At 30.0% G+C, this 15,164-nt stretch overlaps 1 protein-coding gene across 1 annotated transcript; it reads left to right on the top strand.

Moving 5' to 3' along the window:
• Positions 1-2,334: 2,334 nt before the first annotated feature.
• On the top strand, positions 2,335-14,004 carry LOC115881316 (DNA damage-regulated autophagy modulator protein 2-like). The gene is made up of 5 exons (XM_030898751.1): positions 2,335-2,700; positions 9,861-9,982; positions 12,443-12,678; positions 13,039-13,177; positions 13,656-14,004. The coding sequence occupies exons 1-5, from the start codon at positions 2,630-2,632 to the stop codon at positions 13,829-13,831; spliced, it is 744 nt and encodes a 247-aa protein (XP_030754611.1). The 5' UTR covers positions 2,335-2,629; the 3' UTR covers positions 13,832-14,004.
• Positions 14,005-15,164: the final 1,160 nt, after the last annotated feature.

Here is a 15,164-nt window from a genome sequence, read left to right on the forward strand (position 1 = left end):
ATTTGATTCAGAGTGTCATTTTCTATCGAATAAAGTAAAAAAATACAGAGGGTTCCATTTAAAAATCAAAAGTTGTAATCGTTTCCGGTGAAACAGGAAGTGACCGAAAACAATTGAATACGTCAGTCAATCCTATTTTATGTCGTATACTAACATACCAAATCTCGTTTTTTTATCTAAAAAAATAAAAAAGTTATAGGGGTGAGCCACTTTTGAGAGGCACCCGGTATATCAGTGTCCAATATATCTCTAGTACATGACATTAGTCCACGATGGTTATTAATTTTAATTAACGTCATATTTTTTGTTGTCACTAAAGTACCACATTCTCCGATAACTATTATCACCCTTTCCAGATTTAACTAAATAAATCTTATATGCCTCTTTAACATTTTAAAACAGAAGAAAATATGACGTTAATTAAAATTGTATCAATAACGAAAGACATATATGAATGAAAGAATGAAAACGACATTATACAGGGTTGTTCACCACATACGACATGGAGTATTGTAGCTAAACGATGAGATTTTTACAAATTGTAAGTTTTGGGTTCGATGAAGGACTATTAGAGGTACAATTTAAAAATAATTTTACAAGATACAGAGTGTCCCAAATAAGTAAAAAATATCAAAGTTGTATTTTTTTAAATGGAACACCCTGTATATTTTACGAGAATCAGATGCACAATTTAATTGTCTATCAAATTATATTATACCATTTTTTACCTATCTCTTTAAGTTTCCGTAGAAAATGCATTTTCTTGTAATTTAGAACTTATTTATCAATATACCCATGGACTATTGACATTTTAGATTATTTTTAAAGATGTACCAAATTTTTAAAGAGTACAGATACTAATATTGTCGATATAATTCGTTTATTTCATTAAAAAATAAAAAAAATGTTTAAATATTTCTAAAGAGGACCAATTAATATGATTCCAGTATTCAAACTACATTAACTGACTGTTTGCGTTGATTAATAATAATTGCTCCAAATACTAAAAAACTGAATTTTGTATGAGCATTAGACAGTGTGATAAAAAGTAACACCTTAAAAATGATATTTCATTTTTTAATAAATGCTTATTTATAACAACAGAGACTTTAATTTGATAACTTATTATTATATTGATTTCTGACTCAAATCCACATTTATTTATAATAATTTATTAACGAACACAATTAAGTACCTATGTAATTAATTAGTATATGGGCGGAAATAATGGTGTTATATTTAATTAATGGTATACTCTTTTATAAAGATTTAAATAGTTTTCTTTTTGCATACAAATGGGCTAGTAATATTATCGTTTTGCTAAAAACGATAATATTACTAGTCTGTACATTTTGTACATTTGCTGCTTTAAAAACAATCTAAAATGTCAATATTCCATGGATATATTGATAAATGAGGTCTAAATTATAAGAAAATGCATTTTCTACGAAAACTTGAAGGGATAGGTAAAAAATGGTTTAATACAATTTGATAGACAATTTAATTGTGCATCTGATTCTCCTAAAATATACAGGGCATTCTATTTAAATTAAAGAAGTTATTGCCGTTTGAAGCTAATAATTATTTAAAATAAATTTTTAGACACTCTGTATAAGGTAGTATTATTTTTATTATTGCAACATAATAACTGATCAATAAATAAACTTCATTAAATATTTAGTATTAAAAACATTGATACCCTTGGAGAAATGAAGCTTTAAAATTTTTACTGCAATTTCACAAAATTGAAAATATTTCAAAAACGGTAAGGTTTAAGTATAATAAACCTTAATCAAATTTACCTTTATTTTAATCGTAGAAACTAAAAATGTAATAATATACAGGGTGTTCCATTTAAAAAAATACAACTTTGATATTTTTTATTTATTTGGGACACTCTGTATCTTGTAAAAATATTTTTAAATTGTAGCTCTAATAGTCCTTCAACGAACCCCAAACTTACAATTTGCAAAAATCTCATCGTTTAGCTACAATACTCCGTATCGTATGTGGTGAACAACCCTGTATTACCATAGAAACGCGTTTTAATTATTAAGAAAAGTTTGCAATGCATTTTTCTCAAAATTTCAAAATAATAAAAGAGTGTTTTCCCTTGTAAAGACATTTCGGGAACATACTGTATCACCATATAAAATAAAAATGTAACTGATGTATGTGTTAAATAAATAAAAATAAAAATTAATTATCCTATAATATTGATATTTAAACTTACCGTATAATAAATTGCTTATGATTTTTTTTATTTATTCTAAAAAAATACTGAGAAAAGCACTTTTATGTTTGTTTTAATAATGAAGTAGCGTCACCGAATGACGATTTAAACTGGTTGTTGTTTTAAGCATTTCTTTCATTTTCTTACCTGAAGGATACGAAGTCGTTATCATTCATGGAAATTTAAAGTTCAAAAGTCTTACTATTCCTGTTGTGCAAGTTCTTTGCGTACGAAGAGACGCTCGCTGTCAGTTGAATGCACTTCTTCAAGGGAATAACTTAATTTTTTTACTGTTTGTGCTTTTGAGCGTTATGAGAATTATTCTCCTAGTGTAAGAATTTAGTGATGATTTTATATGTTTAAGTGAATGAAAAGTGTTTAGATAGAGTTTGTATTATGTCTATGAGGTATATTTATATACTACCTTTAATCGAAGGACTGTGGTTTATTGTGGCGTTTATTATCACGTAAGTATATTTTTTTGTAAATTTAAATTCCTTTTACATTTTTATTGAAATACATAAAAAGTGGCCCAGTGTTCCAAAAAACTATATTAGGTTTGCTATAGTTCATATCAAATAAACTTTTAGTCACGTGATTAAGCTTGATCGGCACAGCGTTGACCACTTTTACATATTTTCTTCTACTCAAAATATTTTCGAAAACAAAAATAAATTAATTTTAAATATACAGGGTGATCCGAACTGTATTCCGAAAACTGCGGCAGCACATCCTGCAGATAAAAATAGGTAAAAAAGTTCGTATAAATATATGTCCTAAAATGCTTAATTTCGGAGATACAGGGTGTAGAAGTTTCATTTTTATTTCGATTTTTTCCAAATAATTTATGAAGTAACGTCAATATTTGAATGAAAATTGGTGTCTGCGAGTTTTTTGATATGGGAAATTTGATTTTGATGTCAATATGACTCCTACTTGTAGAGACCGCCACCTGCATGTGTTTAAACTGTTTTGAAGTGTAATAACTTTTCGTCCGTACCTGTATAAAACCATGGAATGAGAGCTAATAAAAACGATGCAACCGTTCACCGTTTTGAACTAAACGAAGAGCACCTTACTTACATAAAAAGTACTAGTTTTTATTTTCATTTTTTGAAATTAGTGTATCTACCGGGTGCGTCTCAAAAGTGGCTCACCCCTATAACTTTTTTACTTTTTCAGATAAAAAAACGAGATTTGGTATGTTAGTATATGACATAAATTAGGATTGATTGACGTATTCAATTGTTTTCGGTCACTTCCTGTGTCACCGGAAATGACTACAACTTTTGATTTTTAAATGGCATTCTCGGTATTTTTTTACTTTACTCGATAGAAAATGACACTCTGAATCGAATGACATATCATATGTTAAATTTTGACATATTCGTTTAAAAACAAATTGTATTTTAAATTTCAATCTAGAGTGCCATAGCTGTGATAAAAATACTAATTTTTAATCAAGGAGCCTTGGAAAAATAGATTTTATCGTCTAATGTTTTTTGTGTCTTCTCCTAGCCGGTAAAAAGATGACTAAATCGTATTTTCAATCATATCTCAATTTTTTCAAATGGGACGAGGGTGGCTCATTAGCATATTTGGAAAAAGCATTTTTTTACCTTTGATACCACGCACTTGGTATTTCAAGTCAAATTATCATTATGAACCGCAGGATACAATTTCAAATAAATTATATGCGAAAATGTCAAATGTTGACATATGATATGTCATTCTATTCAGAGTGTCATTTTCTATCGATTAAAGTAAAAAATACCGAGAGTGTCATTTAAAAATCAAAAGTTGTAGTCACAGAAAACAATTGCTTATGTCAATCAATCCTAATTTATGTCATATACTAACATACCAAATATCGTTGTTTTATTTGAAAAAATAAAAAAGTTATAGGGGGTGAGTCACTTTTGAGACGCACCCGGTATAAGTATAAAAGAAGTACGACCAGCAGCTTTGGCATTAAAATGTGTGTAAGAGTACCGAATTTCATGAAAAAAGGTTTGCCAATGTTCTTAAAAATAAACAAAATATATTATATTTATTTACCCATTTGAGGGCTGTATTTTCATTCGGAAAGTATTTTAGGGCATATTTAATATTTATGTTCATAGGAACTTTTTCTTTTATTTTTATCTGTAGAATAAAAAGCCACCGAAGTTAAATACAATATTTTTACAGAGACATCTCAAAATTCTATAGAAAATAAACTATACTCAAAACAATTATCGCATATTTTCTAAAAAAATATTAATCTGAAAAACAAAACACTTTGAATTCCCTGACTTACGATTTTAAATAGTATAGATACTGTGAAAGGAAATTAGATACAATAAGCCTATGCGCTCACCTGTAATCTTTAGTAGGCCGATTAGTTAGGTACTTGCAAAAGTGAAAACAATATATACTTATGAACTCGATCGGCCGACTATTTGATTGTATGTGAGTGCGGCTCCATTAGGATACATATATGGGTTACAAATATGCAACTAAATAGTCGGCCTATTAAAAATTGCCTATCAGCGCATAGCCTTGGCTACGCAATGTAATCTAATATTGGGCCGATCGGCTCTATAAGAAAGTATTGTTTTCACTTTTGCAACTAAATAGTCGGCCGACTAAAAATTACATGTCTGTGCGTACCCTAGTTATTCTAAAAAAAACTCACATGAGAAAGGGGGAAAAATGCATGCTTTATTTAGGAATATGTATAATGATTTTTATTCAAATATGTGATAATTGTTTTGAGTAGTGTATTTTAAAAGTTTTACAATTTTGGTATTTTTAAATAACACGGGACTTGGATAAAAATTAAATTATATGTTAGTTTAATTTTATTATTTAATAATAATAAAATTAGATTAATTACGAAAAGACTTAAAATAGTTTTAATGAATAATTGCATTTAAGAATAGTAAGTTAACCTTTACAGTGTCACTGTTACCATTAAAGCCAATTGGAATTTAAGTCATTGAAAAAAAACTGTAACTATTAATAGTAAATCTTTAATTTACATAAATAGAGAAAAACTAATATGTAGATAACTACGAGTATACGCACATTCTGTCTAAAAATAGGTAGTCACTACTAGTAGTGGGAACTATCGAATGAATACTATCGAAACATTCGATAGTTGCAATTCATTCGAATAATTCGATAGCTAGTAAGAAAACATTCGTCGAAAACTATTCGAATAAAAATATCGAATAGATGCGTCATCTGCCTTGAAATATATTAATTCGGCAGCAAAAACCATTCATTTATAAAATTCATTCATTTGTAAAATTCATTTATTCGTCAGGATCGATTATAATAAAATATAAACTGGATTTTAGTTGTTGCCCGGCGACGTAGGTTTCTTTCCTAGAAACCCGACAGCGGTCGGTGGCAATGGTATGAAAAAGCCGGCATCTTTGATTTTGAGTCAGATAAAGATAAGGACACATTATTTTTTTATTGAGGTGCTAGTATTTACACAGAAAATACATTATGAACGGCGCTGTTGCCGTATATTCGTATTAGTTGGTATTAGCAAAGAATATTATTCTTTGGTATTATAGTTAGTTAGGGATAGTATGACTATATATTTTGCATTTTTTTATTAATATTCTGTTGTTACACTGCAATAATACTTTATATTTTGGATGTAGGAAAATTATTTTTAATGTTTTTAAGCAAAACTGGTTTAATAAATAATAATAACAGTAATAATTTGTTATACCTATTAACACCAAAATTTAAAATCATTTAATATAAACATTTTTTTAAGTAGTAGCGAAATATAAACAACAAATTAGAAGTCCAAATTATTTATATTAGATCCTATTTAAAAATAATATAGTCTCTTAATTTTTTGTGTGGCAACGTTGGTTTATTAAATAATAATAATTACAGAACTAATTTGTTATATTAACAACAAATTTTAAAATCATGAAATATAAACATTTATTAATTTTCAATGTGTAATAGAAGAAAAATATAAATAAAAAATTAGAAATCAAAATAATTATATATGTGTATTACTTTTTATTACTTTGTATTAGTATTTAAAAATAATATTTGCTTTTACTGGCATTTACTTTAAAAATAAATAAAATATTTCTTCGCAAAAATCTACATGTAAAAGAATTAGCATAAACAAAATACAAATATCGTTAACTTTTTTTTAAATTGGCAGGATTAATTTTCCCATCCCAAAATTTGAGTTCGATAACCATTTACTTAACCACATTACCACATTACTTAAATATGATTATTAAGTTCAACTAATTCATATTACTAAAACATCTAAAATACAAATACATATGTATTTTTAAAATTAATTGTAAGTTCACCTCATCTCTCTTAAAAATTGTTACTTCTCAAAATTTCCCATTAAAAAAATAGACCATATACCGTATAAAATTAAGTAATTGAAAGATCGGAAAATCACACAAATTTTCAGAAAAATTTTGACCACCTGCACACGTACACAATCATCAATTTAAAAAAAACACTACTACTTTAGTATTTTAAATATTTTAATAAACGCAAAAATAGCACAGTATTTAGAAGGCAAGTTATAAAAATTTGGAAGGACTAATAATGCACTGACGCAGACCAAAATCAAACGAATACTAAATTTCATTTATAAAAAGCATTCGATAGTCGTGGCTTAACGATAATCATTTAGTCGCACGGCGAGGTTGTCACATATGCTTTAGTATACAAATGAATGAATGATTTTATTCGAATGAAACCATTCGATAGTTGAAATCATTCATTCAGTAACCATTCGATAGTCTAATTCATTCGATAGTTCCCATCGCTAGTCACTACTAGCCACTTTGCATTAATTATGCAAAATAATGTAAATTACTTAGTTTGGTTGTGGTTTGTAAAAATATAAACAAAGCATAAATCAAATATTTTATTAATAATTACGTCTACAGGTTCTTTGCACGCACGTGTATTCACAGAATATGAAAATTATTTGTTATGGTTAATTTTTTACCTACCTTTCCTAAGTTCACTTTTGTATGAAATTTTATTAAGAAATAAAATGAAACAAAAAGATTATGATTAATAATACTAGTATATTAAGGTAATTATTGAAATTTTCAACTAATAAATTGATTTTTAATATATTAATAATTGATATATTCTGGTTTTTAGAAATTTAATTTTAAATACTTCTAGCAAAGGGAATATGCGTTATAATAGTTGTAATAATAAAGGTAAATAAGAAGTGTTTTAGTTTTTCCAGAATTGTTTTGTTAATTTATTAAAATTATAATACAGCCGCTCTCAGGAGCAAAATTTTATAAATATTTTATATATATATATATTATAATTAAAAGTGACATAATATTTTGCAATAATGAGGTGTCAATGTAATTAAAATACATATACAGGGTGGTCCGAACTGTATTCTGGAAACTTCGACAGCATATTCTGCAGTTAAAAATAAGTAAAATTTTTTGTATAAATGTATGTCCTAAAATGCTTAGTTTCGGAGATACAGGGTGTAGAAATTTCATTTTTATTACGATTTTTTCCAAATAATCTGAAGTAAAGCCAATATTTGGATGAAAATTGGTGTCTACTAGTTTTTTTACATGACAAATTTGATTTTGATGTTAATATGACTCCTATTTGTAGGGGGCGCGACCTACATGTGTTTAAACTATTTTAAAGGGTAATAACTTTTCGTCCGTACCTGTATAAAACTACTGAGTGAAAAAATATCCATTTCCGTGACATTCTACGTAAAAATGTCTCTTGATAAAAATTGCTACGAGCAACCGTTCTGAAAATATTTACAACGGAAATATTATATTAATTTATATATTATTATTAATTTATGATATATTATTACATGTCATTATTGATAAAAAATAAACACGTTGAGTAGATATAATGATGATTTAAATAAAATAATAAGTTTAGGAAATATTTATTTTTTTATATTAATCATAAGTTTTTCTGCGAAAAAATGATGATAAATCAGTTTCTGATGAACTTTTGGCTCAAAAACATTTAAAATTAATGATTTCAGTATAATAATAGACCGAGAACTGGCTACATAAAAAACTTTATCATCGTTACATGGCTAATTTTTTGTGTGAAGTATCCTTTTGTGTAGCCTTTGTGAGATAGTCATGTCTGCCAGCGCGATCCCGGAGCTTAAAGCGGGGGCGGTCAATCGAAAGGGTGAAATTTTGACACTAAAAGTATTGTAAGGTACACGAGTTATAATTGCCAAATAGCTTTTATTTATTATTAGGAAACGTGTAAAATTGTTGACAGACATTTTTCTCGTGGCTGAAATGCCGGCAGACAACGCGAAAGAGGCATAGAATTTTGACAAAAGAAAATCATCGCATACATGCATGTCGGTTGGTGGAATGTCATGTTTATTGTTAATTAATTTAAAAAGCCGTATGCAAAAGGGCCAACAAAAAAATCGTTATTGAAATAATAAAAAAATATATTTATAATGTAATGATGCGGCCAGTGTTCCCTGAATAAAGCGCTAGAGTAATATCGCGCTTTTGATTAGTGTCAAAATTTCACCCTTTCGATTGACCGCCCCCGCTTTAAGCCCCGGGATCGCGCTGGCAGCCATGACTATTTCATAATGGCTACATAAAAGGATACTTCACACAAAAAATTAGCCATGTAACGATGATAAGGTTTTTTTATGTAGCCAGCTGTTAGACTATAACTATTTAGTCATGTTTAGTTTATATGAATGATGACAGGTATTGATAATTTCAATTTCAAATATCTCGAGAACCATTACTCGGAGCGATTTAAACCAAGAGACCTTTTTTAGGTAAAAAAAGTCGTAAATGTATATATTTTTGCTCAGTAGTTTTATACAGGTAAAAATATGTAGGTGGCGCCCTCTACAAGTAGTTGTCATATTGACATCAAAATCAAATTTCTCATGCCAAAAAACCACCAGCCACAAATTTTCATCCAAATATTGACTTTACTTCATAAATTATTTGAAAAAAATCTAAATAAAAATGAAATTTCTAGACCCTGTATCTCCAAAACTAAGCATTTTAGGACATACATTTATACTAACTTTTTAGTTATTTTGATTTGCAGAATATGCTGTCGAAGTTTCCGGAATGTAATTCGGACCACCGCGGCACCGGCCCAGTATAGTCGGCTTTATGACGAAAAGGCTTATCTCGATTTTATCAACTTTTGTAGAGCAAATTAAAAATTCTAAAAATGTATTAATTTTAGTATTTAGCTTAGGGCAATTTTTTAAATGAATATAAAAGAAGAAGAAGAAGAATTTGATATAAGCCGCATCAGCTGTTGGGCCATTTACCGGCATTAAATGAATATAAAATGAATAATGTATAATATTGAGATACAACCAATTTTCCATGCTAAAAAATTACCCATTGGGCATATATCATGAAGTTGATATCTCGAAAATCATAAAAATCGACGCCTTTTGTTATAAGCCGACGATATTTGCTGAAAAATAGCTGAATTTGAAATTTATTTTTATTTTAAGGTAGAAAATTTACTACGAATTAAAATTGCCATAGATTAAAGTAAACAATGAGAGTAAATAATAAATTTGATATTGTTTTTTATAATTTGATTTAAGGTACACAATAGCTGTCACTAGAAATGATATTCCGGCTGTTTTCCCTTATATTAGTGACACAGGAGTGTGGTACATAGAAAAATGTATATTTTCATTTGCAATGGGCATTGGTGCATTATTATGTAAGTAAAAAAATATAGATATAAGCACAGCCAAGTCATATCCAGTCCTTACCATAAGCAGATGTCACAGCCATTGCAGTTTTGTTAAAAAAAACGATATATGCTAATGATGCTTTCCTGGTAGCACGTATACAAGAATAGGTACAGTAGAATATAATTCTCTAATGTAACTCTACATTCTACGTAAGGCGAGTTCTCACCTACCAGTCTAATTGAAGCAGTCTCATTCAGTGTTAGTGAACAAAATATGAATATGAGAGCAATTTTTCAGTGAAAAATATGAGTATACATATTTATACTTTCAGTGAAAGTGAAAGTTGGTTCTACTTTTGTTCATTTTGACTTAATAATAAATAGTGAGTAGTTCTCTCTTGGTCTTGATTTTGCAGTTAATTAATAGTACTGGTCTTACAGGGTCCAGTTTTGGTCTTGGTCTTGGTTTTGTGCAAGTCCATTTTGACTTAACAATAAATAGTGATTAGTTCTCCCTTGGTCTTGGTCTTGATTTTGCAGTTAATTAATAATACTGGCTTTATAGGGTCCAGTTTTGGTCTTGGTCTTGGTTTTGTGCAAGACTCTTGCAAGTCTTAGATTTTTAGTAGACGTTGACTAGATGAACTTGAAATCAATAGAATTTTTAGTAATTTAATGCAAATAAAACTTTGAAGAAAGACGCTATTAGAATATTTGTTTGACGAAATTTTTAATTTTTTAATATATATTGATATGCATTTCTTTCTTTAGAATTTTATGGCAATAGTCGGGAAAATAATATTTGATTATCTAACCAAACCAAACCTAACCTTACAAATTTATTGTGTCCTCCTCTCTTGATTTATAACTCATCATACAGTGTCAGGGCTTTGACCAGTTTCTGGGACGGTTTTAATGGGTTTTACAGAGGGCTCCATCTCCAATATAAGTCGTACCAATATCAGTCGTACCAAAGGCACGAATGGTTGTCGTCTCGGCACACTCAGTGATCAGAATCTGCATTCCCCGTTTTTTCTTAGTCTCAATCTACTGAGATGTTCAGAGAAAATCTTAAGATTGTTCTTATTTGAATCAAGAGAAATCTTGATTTTTCTTGGTCATAAAGCTTGATTTTCATGCATCCGTTATCCGACGATACGATGATACGATATTAATTTTATTGCTTGAATTTATAGACTTCGATTCGATAGAAAATTTTGCAGTTTTTAAATTTATTGAATTTTCATGCCACCGCGTTTATCGGATATACGATTTGCTTGTGATTGGTGTCGTTTTATATTTTTATATCCATAATGATTTCGCTATTTTACTTACTCTAAGAGCTAGCAACGTTTTCGAGAGAGAATTATAATAAAGCTGTTTTTTTTGCTATGCTCTCCTCAACAGAGTGCGTATTTCAGGAACTAAGTAGGCTATGATAAACATATACCTATGTCTAGCATATTTGGTTTCATAAAAAAAAATAGCAAAGTAATGTGAAAATCGCATCACCGGAAACTTCGAATCGCGTCAACAAATTTCTCGAACAACTGGTTTTAGTTTTGTAGGCATTCAACCACCAAAATTAAACGTGTGAAAACAAGCATATTGTATATTGAATTAATATCAGTTAGACTGCTTTCCGTGGCCGGCCGTAGCTCCAGCGGTAGTGTGTCGATCTGCGGAGCGGAAGGTACTGGGTTCGATCCCCAGCCAGTACGGTCGCTTTATTTATTTAAATAAAAATATGTATTTACATAAATAGAGCGACCAACGTGCCGCCATGCGCCACCTCAAGGGAGGCAATGGCAAACCCACCTTGAGTATATTTGCCTTGTACAGCCTCTCAAATAGTGCCGTTCGGATTCGGCGATAAACTGTATGGACGTCATATGGTCATATGGTTTAAGCACAGCTTATTCAAGTTGGTTTTAAATGGGCTGTTATATTAGTAGCTATGGATAAATAATAATCTTTAATTGATACTTTAATTATAATTACCTGATTACTGATTTTTATTTAGAACATTTTGTATTCAACTAATTCAAATTGTAATGTGTATATTTTTTTATTGAATGAATTATTCATATAATACAATGTATGCTTGATCTGAATGATGAACTTTACTTTGTATTATGAAAAACTAATTCTCGGTTTGGGATCCGAATATAAAAAATTATTTTACAAAATTACTCCATTAATTATTATTTAAAAAAAAACAAAATGAAACCATTAACCTTTTGATCATTTAGTTTGTTCTTCCTCAAAAATTAATTACCTTGAGATATTTCTTCATATTAAAAATAAAATCTTCTTGGTACTTATTTTATCTGTCAGTATTATTAATAATAAGTAATTAATAAGAAAATAATAAAAATACAAAAATAGAAATACTAATGAATTTTGAAACTACATTTTTGTTAATTATTGCTATAAAATATTTATAAAATGTCGTTAAACATACACTGATTTTTTGTTATTTTTTAGTGCTGTCAGTTCTATACATAAGATATATGCAAGTAAAGGAAATTTTAAAGAATGACGAAGAAAAGTCATTCGATCCATATATAGCTGTTGCAAACAAAATTTCTATGTATTTAGGAATTATAGCAGCTCTTGGGGTTTTTATTGTTGGATGTGTCCAGGAAGTACCTTTCCTGATCATCCATTTAACAGCAGCTGCAGTCTCTTTTACCTTAGGATGGCTAGTATTAGTCTTGCAGGTATAATATTCAACCACATATGAAATAATGTCTATACCTTTTTGGCGGGTTCATTTTTCGGAAATACTTTTTCGAGTCACAATTAATTTTCCCACAATTTGGGGCTGTACTATAAATTCAAATAACTACAAAATCTGTTTTTGAATCCCAAATACAAGCGGAATTAGTAGTTTATACTATTTTCAACCAGACAACGCCACGCATAGTTTCAATAAGTGAGTATTTTAAATTTTCAACAGTATTCCGAATTACCGTCATTTCCCCTACGTACTAAAAGTATTTTTATTGTGTTTAAAGGGATTAAGTTCGTCATATCACAAGGCAAAATATATATTTTAATTTTTTTTATTGTTATTTTAGACTTATGTTTCATTCAAGCTTTATCCAGCTGTTGGATCAAGAACTGTAAATATCATTAGAGGAATTATAACATTTATAGTTGGAATATCAATGGCGACAACGAGTAGTTTTGGTGGTTTATCTCTTCTATTTTTTACAGGTATACCAAAATTTTACATACTACATGTTTCGCTATCTAATAAAAAATTGGCATTACAATAACCATAGATTCCTAAATTAAATTCTTGATTTCAGACTTTAGCATTACTTTTATTAAATTTTGTAGCGATGTCCAAAAGAGTTAAAGTTCTGATCTATGGCACTACCAGTATTTTCCTAATTTTTCTTAGATAGTAATCACTGATGCGTGTTCAAATGAGGAGTCCTTGATGCTCCATGTCACATGTAAGTCTGAAATCAAGGTTTTACTTCTGCACTGAATTGGATATGTTCATATCTTCTCAAGTTGTCAATGTCTTTATAAACCATAACATCGACGACTTGTTGATATTATCAAGTACATTTCATAATTTCTTACAGATAGTTCAATAATATACATTCAAAAATTTCTGAGGGAGCTATATCTCACCTTAAATTTAATTTTTTATAAAATACTTAAATGCTTGTAACCATTTTAGGTCGAGATATAACACAATGGACGCCAAAATCAGGAGCGTACGAAATGCATTTGATAAGCACAGTGTTCGAATGGATCTTAGTGTTTGGTGTTATATTTTTCTTTGCCATGTATTCACACGATTTCAAACACTTAGTTTTATATAAACCAAAAATAAATCTAAGAGGGGCTGTGTAGGATATTTATGTAACTCCAAATAATCTGGGTATTTTTTGTCAACGGATATTGTATAAAGACATAAAAAATATATGCAATGCATGAACTGCAGAAAAGAAAATTTTGTGTTGGTTTTTTTTGTTATATACCTAATACAAAGTAAATATGACAAAAACATATTGTAATTTTAAGAAATATAATAAATAATATTTTTTTTTATAAAATATTTTAAGGAAACACTAATTATTAATGTACAATTTTATTTATATTTTGAATTTTAAAGCTTCTCCACGTATTTTAAAAATAATTTCATTTTATTGGTTGTTATTAATTATTGTTGTAGATTTATCCAGTTGTTAGCTTGTATTTTTCCAATTTTTGTGGATATATACAAAAATGTAACAAAATAAAAAAAATATTGTATTTCTTAAGAGTCCATTTCACTAGTTAGAGGGCGCAAAAGCGAAAACACTCCTCCGAAAAAGGGAGAGTAAAGAAATCAAGAAACAACCTGACTCATCTCAATCAAAGGGCAAGGGAGGGAGCGAGAACCTCTCCCCTCTTCTCAGTCAGGGAGAGAAAAAAGCCAGGATGGAAAGCCGTCCAACACCGGGAGGAAAGCAGGGACGTATCACCAGCTTTGCCGCTATTGCTGGACAAGTGAAAATGGCGGTGCTGCCAAAGGATTTCCTAGAGGTTGCTCTGACCACCGACCAGCAAACGTCTCTAGAAGAGGCTATACTGGACGAAGTAGTGGCGATCGGATCGCAACACAACGATCTACATAATGTATGTCAGCTGCGTTTTGCGGGGATACACTTTCGGATGGGCATGATCCTCATAGATTGTGTATCTCAAGAATCGGCGAATTGGTTGGTGGAAATCGCACCTAAGCTTAGAAATTGGCAAGGGCCGCAAATGGTTGCAGTGAAGGGAGAAAACATCCCTAAAAGGGCGGCCATCACAGTCTTTTTGCCGAGAAGCAAGGTGAAAGACAACCAAACTAAACCACCTATCTGCCGAGACTTAGGGTCAGAACTTCAATGTAAGGACATCGATTTGGCGAGTCATCAACTCGAGGGAGAAGGGTCGTGGTCAGGTCCTCACAATAGGAATTGACGTCAAATCCAAGGAGGCAATAGAGAAAGAGGAACATATCCTCTCTTATAGATACGGGACAACATCGGCGGTATCAGGTCTAAGGAGAGACCAAGTTAAAGAGGTCGAGAAAATGGAGACAGATCCTCCCGACACCTCATGGGTACCTTAGCCGGCGGCAAGCTCCTCGACTGTGAAGGGCACGGAGAGCCAAACTCCAATCGCTGAAGGGTGTGTACTCTCTTAGGAAGAACAT

This window comes from Sitophilus oryzae, unplaced genomic scaffold, assembly GCF_002938485.1.
Source record: "Sitophilus oryzae breed Bouriz unplaced genomic scaffold, Soryzae_2.0 scaffold_1716_pilon_pilon, whole genome shotgun sequence".
Lineage (NCBI taxonomy): Eukaryota > Metazoa > Arthropoda > Insecta > Coleoptera > Curculionidae > Sitophilus > Sitophilus oryzae.

Excerpts from the sequence above, each read along its gene's own strand:
- LOC115881316 (XM_030898751.1), top strand. The coding sequence starts at position 2,630 with ATGTCTATGAGGTATATTTATATACTACCTTTAATCGAAGGACTGTGG. Across the intron at positions 2,701-9,860 it reads ATTGTGGCGTTTATTATCAC|GTACACAATAGCTGTCACTA; the intron begins GTAAGTATATTT and ends ATTTGATTTAAG. Across the intron at positions 13,178-13,655 it reads ATCTCTTCTATTTTTTACAG|GTCGAGATATAACACAATGG; the intron begins GTATACCAAAAT and ends TAACCATTTTAG.